General features: G+C 43.7%; 1 protein-coding gene across 7 annotated transcripts in view; it reads left to right on the top strand.

Annotated features, from left to right (window-relative positions):
• The window catches only part of mrtfbb (myocardin related transcription factor Bb), a 31,918-nt gene extending 8,965 nt beyond the window's left edge, over positions 1–22,953 (top strand). The window contains exons 3-17 of one of the 7 annotated variants that reach the window (XM_052048317.1): positions 1,882–2,041; positions 12,154–12,358; positions 15,774–15,839; positions 17,556–17,611; positions 17,712–17,787; positions 17,845–18,006; positions 18,453–18,610; positions 18,870–18,959; positions 19,318–19,571; positions 19,964–20,057; positions 20,476–20,970; positions 21,073–21,150; positions 21,235–21,357; positions 21,447–21,507; positions 22,178–22,953. In XM_052048317.1, coding sequence (XP_051904277.1) covers positions 12,262–12,358; positions 15,774–15,839; positions 17,556–17,611; positions 17,712–17,787; positions 17,845–18,006; positions 18,453–18,610; positions 18,870–18,959; positions 19,318–19,571; positions 19,964–20,057; positions 20,476–20,970; positions 21,073–21,150; positions 21,235–21,357; positions 21,447–21,507; positions 22,178–22,473 — 2,106 coding nt within the window. In that variant the 5' untranslated portion in view covers positions 1,882–2,041; positions 12,154–12,261 and the 3' untranslated portion in view covers positions 22,474–22,953. Of the gene's footprint in view, positions 1–1,881; positions 2,042–10,955; positions 11,396–12,153; positions 12,359–15,773; positions 15,840–16,304; positions 16,802–17,555; positions 17,612–17,711; positions 17,788–17,844; positions 18,007–18,452; positions 18,611–18,866; positions 18,960–19,314; positions 19,572–19,963; positions 20,058–20,475; positions 20,971–21,072; positions 21,151–21,234; positions 21,358–21,446; positions 21,508–22,177 lie in introns of those variants that run through there. The other 6 variants (XM_052048315.1, XM_052048316.1, XM_052048313.1 and 3 more) reach the window with 6 other exon arrangements.

Here is a 22,953-nt window from a genome sequence, read left to right as displayed (position 1 = left end):
TGTTTCATCTCGTACATCTCCTATAAATAGTTCTCGTTCCCTGAAGGACTTTTTGATTTGCTTTCAAGTGCGAACAGCACGGCTTCAGTCAGGAGGACCACTCCCCACTACGAAAAGGCCACCTGGTCAAAGAACAGACATCGTACAATACATCCTGGTAGCCTTGAACTAGCTCGGTCCTATGGCTAAAGAGAACATTACTGACACTTTTTGAGTCGGCACCGCTCACATAGGGACGGCTTCATTTTGGGAAGAAGAAACATCAAGGTTGCCTTAACGCCCCAATTATATGTATATACAGTATGTAAATATGTGTGTGTATCTATATAAAACTTTGCGACTGCATTAGTCTAGTGAGTCACTTAATGAGACCAAGGTGTGCTCCAGCTAAAACGCTAATTTAGGTTACGTCATACCCTACAGTACTTTTGCTTTTTTTTTTTGGTACAATTTCCTTCTACCGTATTTTTCGGATTATACATCACTGCGGATTATAAATCGAACCAGCCAAAAAAATGCTTAATTAAGAAGGAAAAAACAAGTTGCACTGGAGTATCAGTCACATTTTTGGGGGAAATTAATTTGATAAAATCCAGCACCAAAAACATACATGTCATCTTGAAAGGCAATTTAAAATGAAAATAGTGAACAGGCTGAATAAGTGTACGGTGTACTAACGTTACATGACTGAAATGCCTGGTAATGTCAGTAAAGACGTAACATATTAAGAGTTATTCAGATAACTCTAGCATAAAGAACATGCTATCAGTTTCACTCTATCAGTTTCATTCCAAATCACTAAATCTAATGAAATCTTCATCCTCTGTGTCATTTTTAAACAATTCCCCCAACTCGGGAGGTATCAACGCAGGCCGAGAGCGCCCCTTGTGGTATAATGTGAAAATAACATGCGAAATGACATAATCATGTGTTAATAATTTCACATATAAATCGCTCCAGAGTATAAATCGCACCCCCGACTGCGACTTATAGTCTGGAAAATACGGTACAAAATAAAATGCAGTGAGAACATGACAGCTGAATAAAATCTGCCTTGTGTGATGTCCTTTAATGTGGGATCAGGTGGGCCGACTGTCGTGTTGTAATTCTACACTGAAGGGGTTGTGGGAGGGGGGAGCGTAATGAAATATGCAAGGATTTTTGCGGAATGACACAGAGGCCTTGTTTTTTTGTACATAAGAAATAGGCGTTCGAATATGTTGCTAATAGAGATTACAGTCCACGACGGTGGAGTAAGGTGATTAACATGAACGTTGAATTCCTGCGTGACACCCTCGTGACACGCTCCAAAAGACTTTGATGCCGCCGTCGACATGCGGAATATTCATAACGTTCTGTGATCCACGCCGAAGTCTGCTTCCGTTCAAAGTCGGTCTAATCTAATTCTGCTCATTTGGACCACTATATTTATCTGTTCTTTGAAAGCGGACGCTTTAAATATCGGAGTGGAGAAAAAGGTTGACAGGAGGTAGGACTTCAGAAGTGTTAATTTACAGAATAGGGTCACAATAGGCAATATTATACACACAAGCTCCCTAAATAACTAACTGCCTGATTCCTTCACACACAAGCTGCTTCCTTACATAAGCTGCTGCTACTTGTTTGTGTTTCACAAAAGTGCATCTGTTTTTTGTTTTTTTTTTCGTCCATACTTTTTGTCAGATTGTGCTCGATATCATTCGGTTTTGCAAAATTGGGAATGCAAAATTCAATTTTTATTACCATGACACCCCGACATTTTCCATCATATGTCCCCATCAATGTCAAATTGAAAGACGAGTACGGATAGATGAGAAATGATCATGAAACATGGCGACACGACGTGCGCTGACATTTTTTCCCTTTTGTCTTCCTCTTCAGTGGCCACGCAATCAAAGAGGAGGCGGTAGAGAACACGGGAAACGGCGCCATGTAAAAGTCAAATCGGCCGCGATGACCGCCAGAACAGATGCGGGCCTGATCCTTCGTGATCTGCTATCGCAGCTGTGCATCATTACGATGAGATGGACAGCTCGAGGAGGTAGCCTACGGTATGGTTTGAAAGGTCACAGGTGGATTTGTCAGGCAGACATTTGAATCCCATAAATAAGAATTATTTCATAAAATACATCGGCTACCCTTCAATACACGTGTTAATACTGTAAAAAATGTAATGCTAAAGTAGGAGCATTAAAAATAATATATAAATTCAAAAGTGAGTGTTTATTTCAAAACGAATACTTTTTTTTTCTTGAAAATATGACTTAATTTGAAAACGGGGCGGCCCGGTAGTCCAGTGGTTAGCGCGTCGGCTTCACAGTGCGGAGGTACCGGGTTCGATTCCAGCTCCGGCCTCCCTGTGTGGAGTTTGCATGTTCTCCCCGGGCCTGCGTGGGTTTTCTCCGGGTGCTCCGGTTTCCTCCCACATTCCAAAAATAACATGCGTAGCAGGCTGATTGAACACTCTAAATTGTCCCTAGGTGTGAGTGTGAGTGCGAATGGTTGTTCGTTTCTGTGTGCCCTGCGATTGGCTGGCAACCGATTCAGGGTGTCCCCCGCCTACTGCCCGAAGACAGCTGGGATAGGCTCCAGCACCCCCCGCGACCCTAGTGAGGATCAAGCGGCTTGGAAGATGAATGAATGAATGAATGAATTTGAAAACGTATTACATTATTATCCTGTTACAACATCAATATTAAAAAAAAGTATGACTTGTATAAAACATATACCACTAACTTTTTTTTTTAAATCTGGAAGTGTACACAAACAAGCAAAGCCCTCATGCACATGAAGAGATGTAATTGTGACTTGACCTTGAATGGTATCGTCTCGTTCGGTCGGAGGAGAGCCCTGAAAGTGACAGAGGACACTGGGTGAGGTCTCGCTGAGGTCTCGAGTCGATGCGATGTAATGTGATACACGGCGCTTCGATCAGGCCTATTTTCAGACCACATTTTTTTTTTCTTCAACTGCGGCAAAGCTCATCTGTCTGACAAGCACGGCAGCGCAATTTTGGCATGCGCACACACACACACACACACACACACACGTATGATGGCTAAATGAGACCCAGGGAGGGGTTGGGGGCGAGATTAGTCGCAGGTGTTTCCATCATCACCTCCAAATGGAATCGGAAAACATGCAGATACATGGGCAGCCCAATGAACACATTTAATTTGCAATAGGGAGCTTGTGCCAAACACACACATGCATGCATACAAATGCGCACACTCACACACACACTCACACTCACAGATTTGCCTTGAAAATGTGAAATGAGAAACACATTTCATTTCACGAGGGAGCAAAATTAATGATACATCTCACAGTGTTGATATAATGTGTGATAGAACCAAAAAAAAAAATATATATATATATATATACAATATATTTTTAAAAATTATTCACCATTTTTTGAAATTGATAATAAGGCCAAACAATTCCTGGCTGTTTTCCTTTTTTTTAAAAAAAAAATATTTATTTTTAATTAAATATGACGCCTCTACGGACAAGGGTGGGGTGGAATTGAAGGTTTTCAGCCAAATAACAGCATCCAGCCACTGTCACAGTCGAGCAAGCTTGTACACACCATCAGTGATTATTTTGATGTTCTAATAGTTCTTCGTTTTCATTTTTGCAGTCATACCCATTTCCCCATAGCTATTGCAGCGTATTTAGCAGCTCTTTGTTGATGCGGCACAGTGCGAACCTCAATAACACATTGAATTTACATGATCTCGTTAGGATAATATCAAAAGTATGCATTATTTTCCTCCATAAAGGTAGACTTTTGCATGGATTATAGATGAGTGCAGATGCTTCCTAATAACTCACTTTCATCTCAACTTTCATGTCCACCCCTTTTCACAAGTATAGCATATATGAATTTATGATGAGGCGCACTTTATTATGGCCCATTCTAATAGCATGCTTCGAGATTTAAGAACGTCTTGATAATTTCACTTTTGACAATTGCCGGGTAAAATCTAATTATCTCGCACTGATGGCTTCATAAAAAGCTTTTTATATTTGGCGATAGAAAAAAAAAAGGTAATAAAGAAAGGCATTGAGTCAGATGTAATTTAACCACACAACAAAGGAAACGGATTGGCTCAAGTTCTCCAAGACTTCAATCCAACCTTCTGTCTTTTCCTGTGAATGCTGAAGAACAGTTTTACAAATTCGCCGACTCCTTCCACGTGTCTCGACCAATTCGAACCGTTTCAAACGGCAAAAATATTCATCTCATTCAGGGCATCTTGGGAACTTTGCCTCACTTTCCAATAATTCAGTGTTCCAAATGTCCACATTTTCAATAGAATTTGAGGAAAAAAATGACCGCAGGGGCTAAAACTGCACATACAGTTTGTGTCACAGTAGAGGGCAGCAGTGGTCTGTGCATTTGGCATGTTTTGGTCAGGCCTCCAGAGCGTGTTATATGAGAGTTGTGAAAAGCAAACTTTGAGCAGCTAATAATTCAGGGAGACATTTTATCAGTTTATTCTTCACAGTGATGGATGTGTTGTTGAATTTTAGCTTTGCCACATCTTTTTTTTTTAGCTCCCGCAGCTCCCAAAATAAATGTTCAGGAATCATGTATCTTTTTGTTTTTTTTAAAGACACATTCTAAACCACATTAGCTAATATTTTTAGGGTCTTCTGTTTGATACTGTTTTTGGTTATTTTGCGGCACAGTGATTTATTAGAAACATCACATTGAGCCCTATCAAAACAAAAATGTTCCCATTAGATCCAAACTAGTTGTCAAACCTCCAATGTTTGGTTTCAAATCGCCAATGTTTCCAGTGAAATAATCAGTCCAATATCAATTTTCTTCGTCGCCACGACGGATATATCTTCTTCAAGAGAAAAATCGGAATCATTGGGGTCCCCCAACTCATATGACATAAGCTACTTGAGTCATCCAAATGCATCCCGACCAAACAGAACAGGAATGACATCGATTTTTTTTTTCTTGTGTGTGGACAGGGAGGGACTGCTCCCCCCTCAAGGAAAGCCCATGGCCTTTGCACGCCGTGATGCAAATGCCATGTGGGTGTGGGATCTGGACTCGACTTGCTTCGGGCCTGAGTAAATAGTGCAGCCATTCCTGGCATGGCTGCATATGGCGCAGGAAGGAAATGTCTGTAATCGGGGGAACATTGACGCGTTCCCAGAGCTGGCTCAGAGAGTACGTTGGCAGCAGAGCGATGACAGCGTCTTAAAAGCGGGTATGAATGAGCCCTTCGACATAGTTCATTTCTCGCCTGCATCCTCCTGAAAGATATTCTATTTCTACTATTCTAATGTGAGATTTGTAATGCAGCGGAGAGTTCCCACGTGGGGGTTCTAAACATCTCTCCAGAGAGCATAAAGTTATATTCTAGCCTGCCTTCCAAAGAAGCAAATTATCTTTTCCCCAGCATAGAAAACATGCCAAGAATGTGTTGCGGTCAGCGATGTTGGAGTCCTCGCATGCTACTTCACAGCTTTTATTTGAACTCAAAAGATATTGGTCTGAGATGACCGCCCTGAGGAACACCGTTCAACTGATATCCCGCAGTACCTAAAGTACGGAACACCTATACTGATTTTGGAATTTTGGAATTTTTTGCTATGTTACAGATTTTTTGTTCTTCTCCCAAAAGTCTGCAAATAGGTGAATTCGGAAACTGCGAATATGCGGTGCTGCAGAGGCAGAATTGTGTCACAGTCCATCCAGACTGCCAAAAAATACAAAGAAGGAAAGCGAGTATTACAAGAAGAAAAATCACTCCTCACACTTCCCTCACCACAGTATAATTGGCCCGGAAAATGTTTCAGCGACATCTGATAATCGAGCCGGTGCTAACTTTCATCACAAGCGAGGTAAAATGCTCAAATTTGGCCCGATTGTCGGTACGTGTGTAGTACCCAGATTTACGTTCTGCTGTTTCGGTAATTCACGAAGGGATCATTCTGGACACTTCGAAATCAATTAACAATACATAATTTTGTCATCAGCTGTCAGTTTATCTTCAGCAAGACATGATCATTTGGAGTTATTTGTATTGTGATTATTGCTCGCCGGATTGACGTTGTTGAGTTTATGCTGTTTTCCAGTTAATGGTGAGACCATCTCTTTCCTCTGGCCAAATAGAACGATGGGCTGAAAAAAAAGAGCCCCTAATTATATGCTCCAACAGCTTCTTACACTATAATTATCTATCCATTAAGATTTGTGAGCTTGAAAAATAAAAATGGACCTTTAGTGTGCTGGCCTGGAAACAGTAATTAATTTTTTTTCTTCTTTTCAAACCTCAGAAATTGCAAAACGCATGCGAGTACATCTAATGTAACGTCAGAACTGCGCCTGGCCTCATGTAAACCTTCCCCTTGAGTCAGCAGAAGTGCGTGCCGGCTATTATAATATCTTTTACGTCAATTTGAAAACTGCTTGCTCGTCTAAAAAGTTCACTTGGCGTTTCATGATCTAGATCCTCTCTCCTCTCTCTTGATTTTGCCCAAAGAGTTCTACCCGGCGACAAGAACAACAACAGCAGCAACAGTTTGTGTGGCAATGCCAGCAAAAGCACATGAGGTTATTTTCATCTTTGTTTGTTTGCAAGCCCGCCTTGTGAGTCAAGGCCACTCGAGGGTTAATCAGGACTATGGGAAAGCTGGAGTCTGTTGCAATCTGGGAATGTTGGACAAGTGTGAAGGAGCCACCCCCCTCTTTTGTGTCACCATAATCGTTTCATTTGTGGACGGATTGCGTAGCAGGGCGCAAACAAAAGCTCTTGTTTTTTTTTTTCCCTAAAATCGACTGTTCCCGCTATGTAATGGCTATTTTTAGCACTGTAGTCTTATTTTGCTCATGGCTTGATGATGTAATGGAAAAATATTTCTTTTGAATACAGTTGATCTGGCTATATTGCGCATTTTCCAGTTGTACATATCTCATTGACAAACTGGACACCCCCATATTTTTCCCCCTTGACTTGTTTAACGATCTTCCACGCGAGTCACTCACGGTGGCCTCCAACGTCGGTTGACTACAACAATTTCCTGTCCTTTGAGTTTTGATGACAGAAGAGCATTTAGCCATCCATCCCACATGGGAGCCCCGAGGGCGGCCCCGGCTCTGGGTTTCCGTACAGCAGTTAAAGCCCATTTGAACCTGCGGATCAGGTCGTGCTCAAGCTTCTGTCTGTCAAAGCGTCTCTGCTTTGGCACTTGAACATCTGGGAAATGAATTTTTGAGGATGATTTCAGACCTGTAAAACTTGCCTTGGATGCCTGAAAGCCGCACAACCCCCCCGTCCTCCCCCGCCAAAGCTGTCTTGGATGGTGCCCACCTTGGATATTTGTTGTGTGCATTGCCTCCATCCTGCAAAAGAGACACAGCTTCATAAGAAAGACTTATTTTGCGCCTCCAAGTGGCTGCTTGTGTTTATACTACAAAAGGCAGTTACCGGGGCACTGATCATATGTTCCATTCCCGATCCCATGACTGGTCGCCCTATGTGGTTGTTGCTTACACAAAAAACAAGTATAACTTCAGCAGTTACAGTGGTACCTATACTTACGCAATTAATTGGTTCTGGAAGAAATTTCTTAACTAGAAAATTTTGTAGAGACGCGTTTTCCATGTAAATGCCCTAATCCGTTCTAAGACCATACAAATGCATGATTTGGTAGCCTTCACAACATTTGGCAACGCCAAATAAACTCAGCCCTTGTTCAGTAGTTTGTGTTTAATGGCTTTTGAGTGTGAAGTTCCGATATTTCCTCTAAAGTTGTTAGTAGTAGTGAGATGAACAGCAGGCAGCTGCGTGGCGCGCCGCTTCAAAGAAGGTTGAAGGCCCCCGTGGGGATTTTCCTTTGGCTTTCCCACCATTTGCACGGGTTTATATGAGATGCAATGGGAGTTGAGTGCGAAGATTCGGAAAGAAAAAAAAAGTTGCACGCATACGCCTCCCCTCGCGTCCTTTAATAGTCGTTTGGTGGCCTTGTTTTTCATACATTTCATCTTTTGTCATTAAAAATTCAATGGAACCTCCAAGGAAGAACGTGATTCATTTGAACACTCGGCTCGAACTCTGACTCGTTGTAATCCCAAACGGTTTCGCCCTCATAGGAAATAATGGAAATAGAAAACCAACAAACTGTCAACCTTCACTTTGATAAGAAATGATGTACGATTCCCTGAAAATGGAACGTTGCAAGTTTCCACGCGTGCATTTTTGCTTCCTTATCTTCAACCAAAATTCCATCCAGGTGCTCTATGATGCTTCCAATGCCATTGATATGACGCAGACATTTTATTACCTAGAGAAAAACAGCAAAGATACATTACACGTCAGTCAGGTAGGCAGAAGCCAAAGCGAACACAAAAGCTTATTGCGCAAATTCAACAACCATCCGCTTCGCTAGCATGTTGGACCAAGCCCGACTAAGACTGATGCTCCCGCTCTGAATGTGAACCTTCCAAACCTTCTCAAGGATCCACCTTGGAATGAACACAGTCAAAAACGCAGAAGGAATTTGGGCAATCTGGCTTTTATTTTAAACGTGAGCTTAAGAGTGCCGCGTGGACCGACTCTTTCATTACGTCCCACCTGTATGCGATTACCCCGTGCCAGTCATCAGGCACCATCAGAAAACCGACAGGAGCGAGGCTATAAAGCTTTTAAACGCTGGCTTTAAGGGCTATTAAAGTTATACTTCCATTCTCTTCTATGTTGCAGGAAGAATTGCTTTTCTGGCATATTCACGGCAAGAGAGAGGAGACGTTGCACGTTGCGGATAAGAGACCGCAGCACGCGAGGTATCTTCCCACTAACACAGCAGCTATTTGTATCAAAACAAAACGCAAGTCATCAGAATATACAATTATTTGACATTTTACAGTTGCTTTTCAAACCGTAAATACTCCATGAACTAACTCTGGCCTTTCCTGTACATTTTACAAGATTAAAAAAATAATTTTCTACTGATTATTTTGAAGACTCTAACAAACCAGGTTGAAACTTAACTCCTCCCTGACATGCAAAGTCTCTGAATCTAACTGGATGCATCATTTTAAAATACTTCCTTGACACCAATGACTTCTTTCCTATTAGCCTGAGATTTGACGCCATCTGGTGGCATCTTAGAGCATGTAACACAAAATATTGAGTTTTTCAAGGAATAATTGGATAGCTTTTAAAGAATATAAAAATGGAAACGTGAATTTGTGCAAAACTGGGAGAGAACCACACTTTTTATATATTTTTTAAATTGCCACCCAGATGTTACGATTTCAAGAATATTCATCCTCACAACAGTTGGCTGTGTGAAGCTCAACCCCTCATAGCTGATGTCATGTTTGGACTTGATTAGACAGAAGACTCGTTAAGGCCGCTTTTTAAATATCTTTGTTTGTTGTGAAACCGCAGACCATTAGCACCGTTGCACATCTGCGAGTGCTTTCACCGCAGCAAAGTTGCGCCTTAGCGAAAAACAGCCGGCCTGTGGAGCTGCAGATGGAGGCAATCATTCAACAATGAGTGTTGTAATCATCAAAAGATCCACAACGACTTCTTGCAATCATCGATTCAAATTCTGTCACGTCACCGTGATCGCAGTGCTTTGTTCTCTCGGTTTATTGGTTGGGTATTTAGTGAGCTACAAACTTAATTCAAGCAAGAAATGCCATTGAATTTTTCACAGAGGAAGAGAATAGGCATGGCAAAGACGAACCGTTTTTTTTCTTTGGCCTTTACAGGTATTTCTCTCTCTCTATAGATATACATATATATCTATATTAAGACATATTTCTATATACAGTGGTACCTCTACTTACGAAATGAATTTGTTCCGGAAGAATTTTCTTAACTAGAACATTTTGGAAGTGGAGACGCGTTTTCCATGGAAATGCCCTAATCCGTTCCAAGCCCCCCAAAATTCAGATATAAATGTTTTATAAAGCATACAAATGCATAAAAATATTTAACATACATGTTACAATTACATTATTGCACAATACATAAGAATTGTGCATAATGTAAAAAACAAAGAATAGCATTAAGACAAAAAATGATGGTCATTTAACATTTATGGCTCGGGGCGAATAACGAGGATGCTGCATATACAATCATCTCTCTATTTATCTATCGACACACAGACACATACGGTCCAGGTCCCTCTTAGCCAATGGGATGCCAGGATGCTGCTCGGTAGTAGCCAATGGCAGAGCAGCGAGAAATATGTTGCGTTCAGGAAACTCGAAGCTGCGAGTGCCAACCCATACTGTATTTTTACCTTTCGTATCTTGAAATTTCTTTTGTAACAAGAGGCAATATTTTCCTGTTGAGGCGTTTCATAACTTGAACATTTCGTATGAAGAGACGTTTGTAAGTAGAGGTACCACTGCATATCAAATTCTCTACAGGTAACAGTCAGAGATTTGTTCCCTGTGCTGATTAATAGGACGTGTTTTTTTTCCACATTTCTAATGCTCCCCGCAGCGCTCGGGTTGTTAACCATTATTTCATGTCAGTAGGGACGCCTCATACTTCCTCTAATCCCGTTGGCCTGGCTGGCTGTTCCGCTGCGTGACGCGCACGTTTCCTGAAAGCCGACGTCATTTCTCATTAAGTCGGCGGTCGGCCCTGGCCTAGAATGTGTTGTCCCGTTCGCACCCGTCACAGGACCACGACTCACCAGGTTCAATTTCTACATTTAAACGGGTGTCTATCCGTCATCGTTCCTCCATCGTTATCCATATAGTAATTGTCCTCTGTCGCCGTCCGTCCTCGTCCTTGTGAAGCGCTTTCGTCTCTAAATTTGATTTAATATATATCCAGGCGATGAAAAGCATCACTCGACTTATGTCACACTCCTCTGTCATTTCTACCTCATCCTCCTCAACTGGAAAAAGTTTAAGCCTGTCGCTCAAAGCCAGCGAACATGGGCTTTATTGCAACCCGACGATTTGCGCTCCAAAATGGTTCGATGTACCTTTCACACGGAACAGCGATGCGGGAAAATGAAATCTTTAGAGCAGGCAGTAAGAAAGTGGCTTGGGAGCCTTGTTGGTTCCTCTCAGATTGGAGGAACTCACCTCAATTAGTGTTTTTTTTTTTTTAATCCCACTTCCTGTTTAGCACCATCATTACCATACCACTCTCACACTGACTCGTTTGGGTTGACTTCCTTGTTGCGAGTTGCAACAGCAGTTAAATAGCAGAAGAGGGGAAAGAAGCCAACCATAAAACATGTTAAGCGGCCACATAAATTAACGAGAACAAGTTGGAAGATAAGCATCTGTGTCCCTTTTGGGCTCTGTGTTGTTTACTCGTGTCTTTTGTGATTTGGGACTCCCATGACAAGAAAACAAGACTTCTCAGGAGAAGTGTCTGCAATTGCGACAGTACAGTGGTGTTTAATTCATTTTGGGATTACATTCATAAATGTCGCTAAAATGATTGACTTTTTAACGTTTGAGCCTCTGTTCTCCATTATTATAGTTCATGAAAACTAATGAAATAACTCAAACTAAAGTTAAAATATATATAAATAAATGGAATCTAGAGAAAAAAAAGAGAGTGGGAGAGAGATGAAAAATATGATAACTAACCGAAACTATATTTTACATTTATAAAACTATAGAGCTCTTGGTGTGTATTGATGATTTTAAATTAATTTCTTTCCGTATTACTGTACAAAAGAAAGAAGGTCAAACAGTTGTTTGGGAATTGTCGTGTACTGTTTTGCACAGTGACTTTTTCTTTTAACTTGTGCTCGTCAAATACATTAAAAAAAACTAATAAATACCCAAATAAAATATCTAATTTAATTTTTTTAAATTAAATTAAAATAATAAAATAAACCCACTCTAAGAATCAATTAAAATGAATATTTTTTTTAAGTCGACCTGCAATAAAAAGTAACAATAATGAAATAACCCCAAATATTCTAACCCAAAATTCTGCTCCATGTTCGTTGTGAGTCTTTTCATTTGATATTTTTGTGACAAGCCAAAGCCACGTTCAACATGACTCATGTTGATATCCTAGTCTTGCAAAGCAGCCTTGAGAGGGTTAACACGAGCAGCGCCGATCCCTCCTACTGATCTTAACACACACACACACACACACCCACATGTACTGTGAACACACACTTTGTCAGCTGAGCCACAGAAGAGGAGGAGGGGGTGAGGGTCGCCGCCAGCCCCAGCTGTCGTCGGCTCAGAGCTGAGTCTCGTCTATCCCGGACAGCCGCCGCCGTCGTCGCTCCATGGGACGCCAGAGGTGGCCCCCCAGCACAGCACCCTCCATGATGGCCTGCCTCCATGTGGAGACCCCCTCGATCTGCACGGGCAAATTCAAATCGGGTACGTCCTGCGACTAACTTGTTGCTCGCTCGTATGTCTTTGCTTTGACATCTGGTAACTGTGGTAACTGAACTAACTATTGGAGAAAAGTGAACTGTAAGTTGCAGATCGTTTCTGAACTGGCGTACAAGTGTAAAAAGAAGTTAACCCATTATAACAGACATCTGGTAACTGTGGTAACTAAACTAACTATTGGAGAAAAGTGAACTGTAAGTTGCAGATCGTTTCTGAACTGGCGTACAAGTGTAAAAAGAAGTTAACCCATTATAACAGCAAATCCTTATCAAGCTTCATATTGCGGCGTATTCCTCCCTAATGTCCCGTAATCCTTTGATTACACTCGCCGGTGTGTGGCTTAATCTGACATGACGCAACATTTCACCCCCTTTGTAATTCTCGGCAGAATTAGGTTTCCAATCAATTTCTTTGAAGATTTGGTGTTAAATTTATACTTTTTATGTGAATATCCATCCATTTTCTGTAATGCTTGTCCTCATTAGGGACATAGGTGAGATGGAGCCTATCCCAGTTGAATTTTGAGTAAGAGGCAGAGTATACCCTGGACTGGCAGGTCCGATATAGCCAAGCAACTATTTACACTGGCATTCACCCCTGTGGAGTATTTCTGAAGATGCATGTTTTTGAAGTGTGGCAGGAAGCCCAATCGACCCCCGATGCCAACTCCACACAGGATGTGAGCAAATCAGTTTTTTTTTTTTTCAGAGTTGTGGCACATGAAAGAATCACTGGCTTCATACAGTTCAGTTGTATTTAACTTTCATCTGGCAGTGCGTCTTTAAACTTTTATAGAATAAATTTGTGTAAACTGCACATGCACGGCCATTTATTTTGAATCATAAGGCTAAGGGCTACAGGACAATTGTATTACTTGTACTATGTTCAAATAATATTGAAACTGCAGATAATGATGTCATGGGTTACGAGAACAAGATCCTCCGTCTCGCTTTTGATGAACAGTTAGGCCTACTGCTCTCCTGTGTTTTTGTTTTGGTCACGATGGTGACACTTGGAGAGCGGAGTGTTTTTTGAGGTTGCGCTTGGAAAGCTAAGTATTTTTTCAAGGTGGTACTTTGGTGTAAATGTGCGATAACCGCCGCTCTGGACTGTGAGGCAGACGTTCAAACCGCTATTGCACCATGCTGCCGAAATTAAATATAATTGGTTGAAAATGTTCCCCCAATTCAGGGTGCCAAAAAAAACGCGGCTTGACGTCAAATCGATGTATTACCGTTGAAGTGTACAAAAACTTGCCCGAAAGCGCTGCCGCTCTCGCGAGTTTGTGATCACACAAACTGACTCGATACGACGCGAGCAAGGAGATCTTTGCTCAAATCAAGAGTGCATCTCAAGCTATCTTTGGATATTTATAACCGATAAAGTCAACATAAATCACCGGCATTCCCTTTCTAAAGTGCATTCATCTTTGAAGCCGCAGCAAACGGATGCGTTCTGTTTCTCAAAGAATCAAATCAAACGGGAATCGGACGAGGAGCTTTGCCGTGGGACGATGTGGTCCAGAGATTGGAGATGACGTCGCACGGGCAACCTCTGGTTATGCTCCGAGCTGCTTGACATGACCGGGGAGTTAGCCAAGGTTCAGCGCAAACTGTAAGGAGCACCCCAGGGCGCGGATTGCGTCCCCTTATATTAAATGTTTATTGATAGGCGCTCGCGTATTTTATTGCTTGCGGCATTCTTTCCAGGTCACGGTGACTATAAAGACTGAAAGGACACTTTTCCAAATCTCCACATCTGCTTATCGGGGTCTCTTAATAAGAAAGTGGCGACACCTTTTGCGGGTTCTTTCATCTGCTTTATCTCCGGGACCCCTCTTTGCAACCTTCAAGAGTTAATCGCGTCGTCTAATTCAGCAACCCCGCCGCCCCCTCAAACTACGTACACCCGATATGTCACGGTTCCCAGGCCTTGTTCTCACAGCTGCCCCATTTATTTTTGCTTGCTTGAGTCAGAGGGCCCTGTTCAACGCATTTCCCAGGAGAGCTGTGCAGGTCTGCCTTGTGTGTATGTGTGTATAGTGTGAGTGTGTCAGTGTGTGTGAATTGGGAGTATTTGCTTCCTGTGAGCCGCTCTCTACATGTAGCGAAGCAAAAGTCACAACATTGCATAGGTGACCATCCGGGTATCATCAACCATCGCCATTTTCTCTTTCATGTCCACACTGGCTGAAAGTAATGAGAGTAGCGGGCCCCCAATGTTTTGATGTTCTGTGAACCGGTTTCACCTAAAACAAGTGTTTGATGGACAAGAACAGAAACAAATAAAAAGAGTGGATTAAAAATTCACCTCTCCATTCAACGGAATGAATTTGGTGTTAATAGTTTGAGCAACACGCTTGTTTCTTTTTAACAAGCTAATCCCATTTTGGGGTATGTAATTTTACAGAAACGCATGACTCAAGTCCGTAATCTAGTTTTGGTCACCGTCTGGACAGGAAAATCCACTTCACCAAGTTCCGGTGTGAGGAAATGGAAGCAAATTAATCCAGTGCTTCTTTTGGCTCATATGCACCACAAATCACCTGCATCGATAAATCCAACTTTTTACATTGGTGCTGGTATTGGCTCTGTTTTTATCGAGAGCTGTGTCTGTCTAACCATTTGGCTCTACCTCCTTTATAAAAAGCTTTCCCATAACCGATATATTTTTTATGCGCTAATTTTTGTTTCCTTGCAATTTTTACTTTTCTTCTTGCCGTATCACATGACCGAGATGAGCGTTTTGATGTTTAAAACAGATGTAAAGGCAAAGTGGGGGTGTCGAGGGGGTGCGGGGGGGCTCACAAAGGCCGCCATTCAAGCTAAGACCATCACTCGTGCTAACGCATGGAGACACACCTCTCCAAAAATTACACAATCAGTCAAAGGCTAATATGAGTTTAGGGTCGGAAAATGACAATGAAATTTGCTTTGTTGAAAGTTTTTCCGGCAAAGTAGAAACAGTTGGGGTGTCCCAATACTTTTGTAAACCCATTTCCTGATGAGTCCGTTGAAAAGTGACACACCAATAACTTCTGGAGCAGACATGAGTCACGGTGGCTCTCGTTGGTGTCCCGTCTGACTGCGGCTTTACTCATTAACAAGCTTATAGCGGAGTTTGAATTCTCTTCTATTCACTGTTTACTTTGGCCAAACGTGGCTTGTTCAGCGTCTTCGCCGCTCAAGTCCCACGTGCGGTTTCTGCCCCCACTTCTCTTATGGCCGAGCACAGGAAGTGAATTATACTTCTTTAAACTTTGGTGTTTATTACAAAATATGACATCGGGCACAATAAAAAAAAATCACGTGGGCGTTCGCGTCTTGACGCCCGTGCAGGCTGCCTTGATGCCTTTTTAATTCAAATTGTTCAACTGGCTTCTGTGTCTGCACTCTCGCAGCTCTTCAGCTCTTCCTGCAGCACAGACGAAGCCGAGAACAACTCGCGGAGCGAGGCGTTGCGCCCCGTGAGTACGCACCTCACGCTTCACCTCATAATACGACGGAAGTCCTCGCTTTGACCACCGTCCCTTGAAATTTTGAGGTTGGGAAACGACGCACGGTGAACTCGTCGATCGCAGGGGGGCGTACGAATAAGTAATCCCGCGGGCTGCGGCACGAGATGGCCTGAATAGTTCCCGGTGTATTTCTGAGTTTTAAAAGTCCCATTCCGAAACAGCAGGGGGCAGCGCATACTCACATACTCGTGGCTACGGCGATGCTAAGAAACGATCGAAATTAACCAATCTGAAGCCTGTTCTTGTCATCCACTATGGCATAGTAATATTCTTTATTGAGATCATTACCCTGCAGATTCCTGGCCTAATTTTAGCCGTTGATGACAGAATTATAAACATGAGTGCGCTGTTAGCAAAAGGCAGCCGTCAGCTTCATTTTGACATCAACGCATTGGCTATCCCCCCCACCCCCCGCATGAATATGTATGAAAATGGCTCGCAAATGAGCGATTGTTTTTGCCATATTTTGAGTTCATTCCCCACTTTTGTTGACTCCCTTTTACAAAATGTTTCTTTTATAAAAGAGATACCTTCAATTGATGAAAGTGGTGGAGGTTGGACCTTTTTGAGCCTCTTTTGCCTCGCATCTTGGAATCTACCTTGCCAAGTTCCGACTCATTTTGCCATCCTTTTGGTATCGATGTGAAGTATCGACACCATTTTAAAAGTACCGACTGAAAAAAAAAGCATCATATTATTTTTCATTTTACGACAATTGCCGTCTCTGAGAGAATCATGCTGATAAAAGTCGTTTTATTTATTTTTTTGCTCTCTCTGTGGAGAAGTACAAGTCCCCCACTGAGTGAGCTCCTCCCTGGCTCCGCATAGCTTCATGAGTCACAGGCTGGGCCTTTGCTGGAGGTCACTCACCCCTTTGGACTCAAACAAAACCTCCCCCAGGCCAGTCTCCAGTAAGCGCCTATCCGTCCTCTTGGTCCTGTAGGTATGCGGCCGGGCTTTGTCATGACTGTTTTGGTTTCCTCTTGCCTCATGTGTCCATGAAATCAAACCGTGTTGGTCATAGCGGAGGTGACTGAGTGCTCAGAAAACACCAACCGGGCAGTGTGAGACTTATCTGGCTTGTCAATTCGTGGCAACAAATGACTGAAGGCCTAAATGTTGATTTGGACATGAAGAGGAAGAGAGACATTGTGTCATTTTTTTCACTTTTTAAAACGATGTCAATTTTCTCAAGCACCTCGCTCACATTTTCAGACTTAAACTTTATTTATTTTCCACACGATGAGTGGACTGGCACTGCGGAGACTTTTTCTATACACCTTCAATGAATGGTCTATTTTCAAACAGTTTTCCCGTATAGGGCGCACCGCATTATAAGGCGCATCGAATAGAGGCCACAATAGTGGCTGCGGTTGCATTATGCATCGACTAGATGGAGCCGCGCTAAAGGGGATACAATACAATACACTACAGCTTTCTTTATTTTGAGCCTTCGCAACCGCTGCAGCTGTAACAAAGCGCTTTACAGACCATTTAAAATATGACATCGAGGAAATCTGAATATTGATTTATGTATAAGGCGCATCGGATTACAAGGCACGCTGTCGGTCGGCTTTTGAGAAAATTGAACGCTTTTAGGTGCGCCTTATAGTGCGGAAAATACGGTAATTTAAAAAGCCATTTTAAGGATTCTGTTTCTTTCAGCTCTGAAAGCCCCTGCTGCCCTCCACGAGCGGATTCACAGTCTGGACAGGGCAAGGGTAAAAAAAAAAAATATTGTATATCTACAGCTAATCAATCTATTTGTCATTCATCTAACCACCCATTTTCTTATTGTTTTTTTTTCCCCCCTCTTATCAGACGGGGAACATACTGAAGCACAAACTTTGCCGCCGACCCGCTCGCTCCGAGCTGGTCCGCATGCACATCCTGCAAGGTACTTTTAAAAGCCTGCGCGATGGTAAAAGAGGCCGACGCCGACTTTCTTCCGCAGAGAGCAAAGCTCACGCCTCCGTGCAAGCCGCTCAGCTGAAGCTGAAGAGGGCCCGGCTGGCCGACGATCTCAACCAGAAGATTGCTCACAGGCCTGGACCCATGGAGCTGGTGGAGGAGAACATCCTGCCCGCGGACGGGGGTGTCAACAAGGACCATGACGGTAGATGCTCGTTTTTCTCAATTGTGGTGGAAGGCGCTCGTCACCATTTTGTGGAAATTGGTCGAAATTCGTAAGCATAATAGTCCCGCGACAAGCAACATAAACAGGATGTCAAATAAAAAGACATTTTTTCACGCATGATGTCATTGGACAGCAACGCTTTTTAAACTGCGCTGACCCCATGTTGCAGTCGTACAAAAATAGATGCGCGACACACATTCCTTCTGCATTTCTTATCTTTATTGTTATTTTTTTTGTTTTCCTTTAACCTCAAGGGAGTTCACAATCTGAGGAAAGCAACCAAAACAATTTCACGTTATTGAAGAGGCAAGCCCAAGAAAAAGAAGCTCGAAAAAAATCTTATAAATAATATAATGACATGACGTGTAATAGAAAGCCAAATGTGGACTAGATATGATAGCAATTTGAATATGTTTGTCCTCCAGGTGATAGTCCGGACCCCAGCGAGGCAATCGATGTGTACACTTTCAACGAGGGCAATTTATCGCCGCGCACTTGTTGCCAAACATCTCCGAGCACCGACTCGGTCTCGCCCACACCGACCGAGGCCACGTCTCTTTCCTGTTCCGGCTCCTCCGTGCGGGTGAGGTCAGATGCCGACTGTGTCGATGAAAACAAAGTGTAGGATTAATGTGATGCATCGGAAGTCATGTTGGGTGACCTTAACTACTAATCACGAATATTCGTCGATGCCATTCATGGTCTGTCGGTCTGAACCGAAACAGAGTTGTTTTTTTTTTCTTCTTTGGGCTTGAAACTAAAAACGAACATTAAAAATAAATAAGAAATAATAAGTCATAGTGTCCCCACCGTTAACGTTGTTGCTCTTCTTCACTCAGCAGCCCTCACCATCTAACTCCTCATCCGATTCATCCTCCACCAGCGAGAAACCCGCAGCTTCATCTCAGCCAATCACTGCTACGCTCACAAAGGTGAGCCTCGCCTCTTCACACTCAAATAAATACATTCCGCAAATACCTATCTGGCGGCGTGGTAGGCGGAGTCTGCGGCACCGTTTTTAGGTTATGGCTTCAAATGCAAAATCTGAAGTGGAGTTCGCATGCTTTGCTTCCTTTCAGCAAAACACAATAGTAGTTTAAAAACAAACAAACAAAAGCAAAACGGTCCGCTTCCTGCATGTGTTAAAACGATGAGGGTCACATTTCCACTTCCTCTTTCTTCATCCAGACATTCTCATCAACTGTCTCTCCAGTGGCATTCAACCAAATGTCTGCTTTCACATATGCCGTCCCGTGTGTGCGCGCGCGTGTGTGTTCGACTCCGCAGCAGAGCTCGCCAAAGCCGGCGGGCGAGAAAAGCCGCAGCAAAAAGAGCCGAGAGGCCAAACCGAGGATACGCAAGCTCAAGTATCATCAGTACGTTCCCCCGGACCACCAGAAGCACGAACTCAAGCCCTCGCCGGCGGCCGCGGCGGCGGCGCACGCGGATGCCGCTTACGTGCGCATCCTGCAGCAGCAGCAGCACTTTCTACAGCTGCAGATCCTTCGCCAGCAGCGTTTTGGCCACCAGCAGGCAGCGGTCAAGTACGGAAGTCGTTCTTCTACTTTATCGTATCATTTGTGTAGCTGTTTGTTGCTAGGCAGACTTAGTGGGGCAGAATAATTTGTGCCCATCCAAGAACAAAACATGATCAACTGTGTTTAATGGATGGGGTTTTTTTTCCAATGTTTGTGCAGCCACTGTAAGATTCATTACAAAACAAAACCATACAACACATTTTGCAAAAACTGTGCAAATAGAAACGGAAATGAACAAAAATGGTCCTTTTCTTGGTGCAGTTCGGCCACCAGTGGGTGGCGCTCATCTTCCGTCTTTCTTAACACAGTGCTTTGCTTCTACCACCCTCGTCTTTCCCCGCCGCGGTGAAAATTGAAGGATGACTCTCTCGACTCCTTTTCCTTTTTCATTCTATCAGGTCAACTGGCAATTTCCAAACCAATTGCTCTGCCGAGTTCTCGAACGAAAACTGCAAGCCAGATCAGTTACCGGCCAATGTGGACGAGATGAAGGTAATGTTTTATTTTTGGATTTTTATGCCTGTTCACCATTGGGCGGGGCAATTAATATTTAGAATAACAGCAGTGATTCAATTCAAAATTCTACTGCTTGTAGTGATGCACATTTGGACCCCATTTCCTACTAGAATCTTTTTCCGCACGTTGAGCAGTCGTTTACCCCCCGACCCCCCCCCCCCAAAAAATGCAGGATTTATTGTCATATATTCCAACAAGATACCAATACATGCATGCCACAGAATTGTTTGTATTTTCCTGTGCAGTTCATTGTTGCTAGGCAGAATTCTTGGGGCAAAAGCCTCAAAGCTTATTTAGTACAGTGCCATCTGCTGGTCAAATAAGGTCGAAAACTTCACTTGCCCCAAATGAACAAAGTGGTGGTGTGTGTGTGTGTGTGCGCGCATGCTTCCAGGTAGCTGAGCTGAAAATCGAACTCAAACTGCGCTCGCTTCCCGTCTCCGGAACCAAGATGGATCTGATTGACCGGCTGAAGTTGTATCACGAAACTGTCGTTGGCCTGGACACAAAAGTGCCCAAAAACACCTCAGCATTGTCCCCCAAAATGTCCGTACCTGGCTTGGAGGAAAACGGCGGAACGGACAGTCCAGCGGCGCCCTCTCTTGGCCGTACCGGGTTCCACGAGAAGGACAGACGTCTCCACGAGAAGGAGCTTCAAATCGAGGAGCTGAAGAGGCGACTCGAGCATGAGCAGAGGCTGGTGGAGGAGCTCAAGCTGCAGCTGGAGGTGGAGAAGAGAAGTCAGCAGATGGGAGAATCCCCTTCGCCCGGCCTCGGTCCTCCGTCGCCCCTCGGGGCCGAGCGCGTGCACATCAAACAGGAGGACGTGGAGACGAGCCCCTCGGCGCCTCCTGTCGTAAAAGTGGACAACGCAGAACCTCTGAGCAAGGTGAGAAGGGCTGGGGGAGGGGTGGGATCGATCACGTGGTAAAATCAGCATAAGATTGACAAATCTGCAGCCATCTTGATTTTTTTTCCTTTTTGTGTGCAGACGTGGACGGTGCAGAGGACAGCGCAAAGTGTCCATGACGGATTCCCGTCAGGCGTCACTAAGCCACCCATGAGCGAGGTAAAACATGCATTCTGTCATTTTTGCTATTTGACATAGTCAAGCACACGTGCAGATCATTCTTCTTGGTCGTCTCCCAACTAGCCTGTCGATCGCGGCCACAGTCCGGCCTTCACGCCGCCGCCGCCGCTCAAATGTAAATTCCTCAGAGAGCCTCCTCGCTATGAAGACGCCGTGAAACACGCGCGCATGCTACCTGCTATTCAGGTGACAAAATATTCAGATCACATTTTTAAAAAGGAATACGATAAAACAGTTTCCATACACTGAAAATGTCACGTAAATGTTTCCTCCAGGGTTTGTGTGCAGCCAGCCAGCAGATGGACGACCTGTTTGACATCCTCATCGAAAGCGGCGGTAAGAGTGAACCCTTTTCTTACAATCGATCTCGTCCCAAACACGTGCGTGTTAGTCTGACCACAAACGCGAGATACAAATTCGTGCCAAAACGATTTCAGTTGTATGGAAACAGCTTATTCAATCCTTTTTGGGGTGGCTTTCTATTGCTATTGTATAACGTGGCATACAAACGGTAACGCAACACAACTCGAAAACCATGTTTCATCCATAATTGAATCAACCCCCGCCCCTCCCACTCCCCCAAAAAACATTAAAATCAGCAGCATCAACCATCCACGTGGCACCAACTTGAAGGAACCAGACCAAAAAAAAGCCTTAATACGTCACATTTTCAACACAACAGTTCGACTCAAATGCATCCAAGATCTTTATTTTCACGCTTTGTCTAGAAAGTCATCCAGGCTTTCAATCTTGAGGTCATATAAAGCTGCATGCTGGCTCCCGTGGAGTCAGGGAAGTGGCATTCGAGAGCAATTTTCACTGTTTCGAACCGGTTCGGAATGCATAAAAACGAGCTGGGAATATAGACCAAGTGTATCACTTTGTGGAACTAAAATGCACGCTAGTGACACAAATTTACGACGAAGCACAATTTGAAAAATAATAATAATATTAATAATGGACATTGTTTCACATCACCACCTGTTTCTTCACACTGTCCACACAGAGATGGCTCCCTTCCTGAAACCCGACCCTCCTGACGCCAACAAGCGACTGCCCGTCACGCCCAGCGTCACCCTCCTGCCCGTCAACGCCGTCCTGTCGCGCCCTCCGCCCTGCGTCCAGGTGGCACACATGCCCGCCGAGGAACTTCCTCTACCCCTGATCGCCATGGAGATGGGACCGGACGACAGCATGGACGCAGAGTCCGACCTCCATGGCATGAACTGGCTGGATCTGAGCGTGTCGGCGGCCGAGAGCGTCTTCTCCACAGACTTCCTGGACGCTTACCAGCTGCTCTAAGGGGAACCGCGAGAAGGTCATCAGCAGATTGCAACAGAGGTTGGAAGAGTCACAGAAAGTGGAACGGTTGTCAAAATTGCACTTTGTGAAAAAAAAAAAAGACTGAAGTCCGCCTTTCAAGGAATTTCTCCCAAAAGCCAATCCTGGCGACGTATGCGTTAGTTGAGGGCCTTATGTCGATGACATGCAAGCATCACTGATGAGAACGACTGCGAGGAGGAAAAGTTGGACTGCGCTGCCACCTTCTGGTCATTTCAGGAGTCGACCAGTTCCGACACACACACCAGCTGATGGGAAGTATTTACTATACTAGTACAAGTCAACAAACTGTCATGCATAATTTGTATATGCTGTTTGTGTTACACATTTTTTGTTTACTTTTATACGCCGCTTTTTCGTTTTGTGTGCGTGCTAAAGCTGACAAGCTTCATGATTTCCCATCTTGTACTTGCCATAAAAGTATACATGGATCTGAAAGTA

This window comes from Hippocampus zosterae, chromosome 17, assembly GCF_025434085.1.
Source record: "Hippocampus zosterae strain Florida chromosome 17, ASM2543408v3, whole genome shotgun sequence".
Lineage (NCBI taxonomy): Eukaryota > Metazoa > Chordata > Actinopteri > Syngnathiformes > Syngnathidae > Hippocampus > Hippocampus zosterae.
Note: the sequence above shows the minus strand (reverse complement) of the source record. Positions and strands in the feature narration are given on the sequence as shown.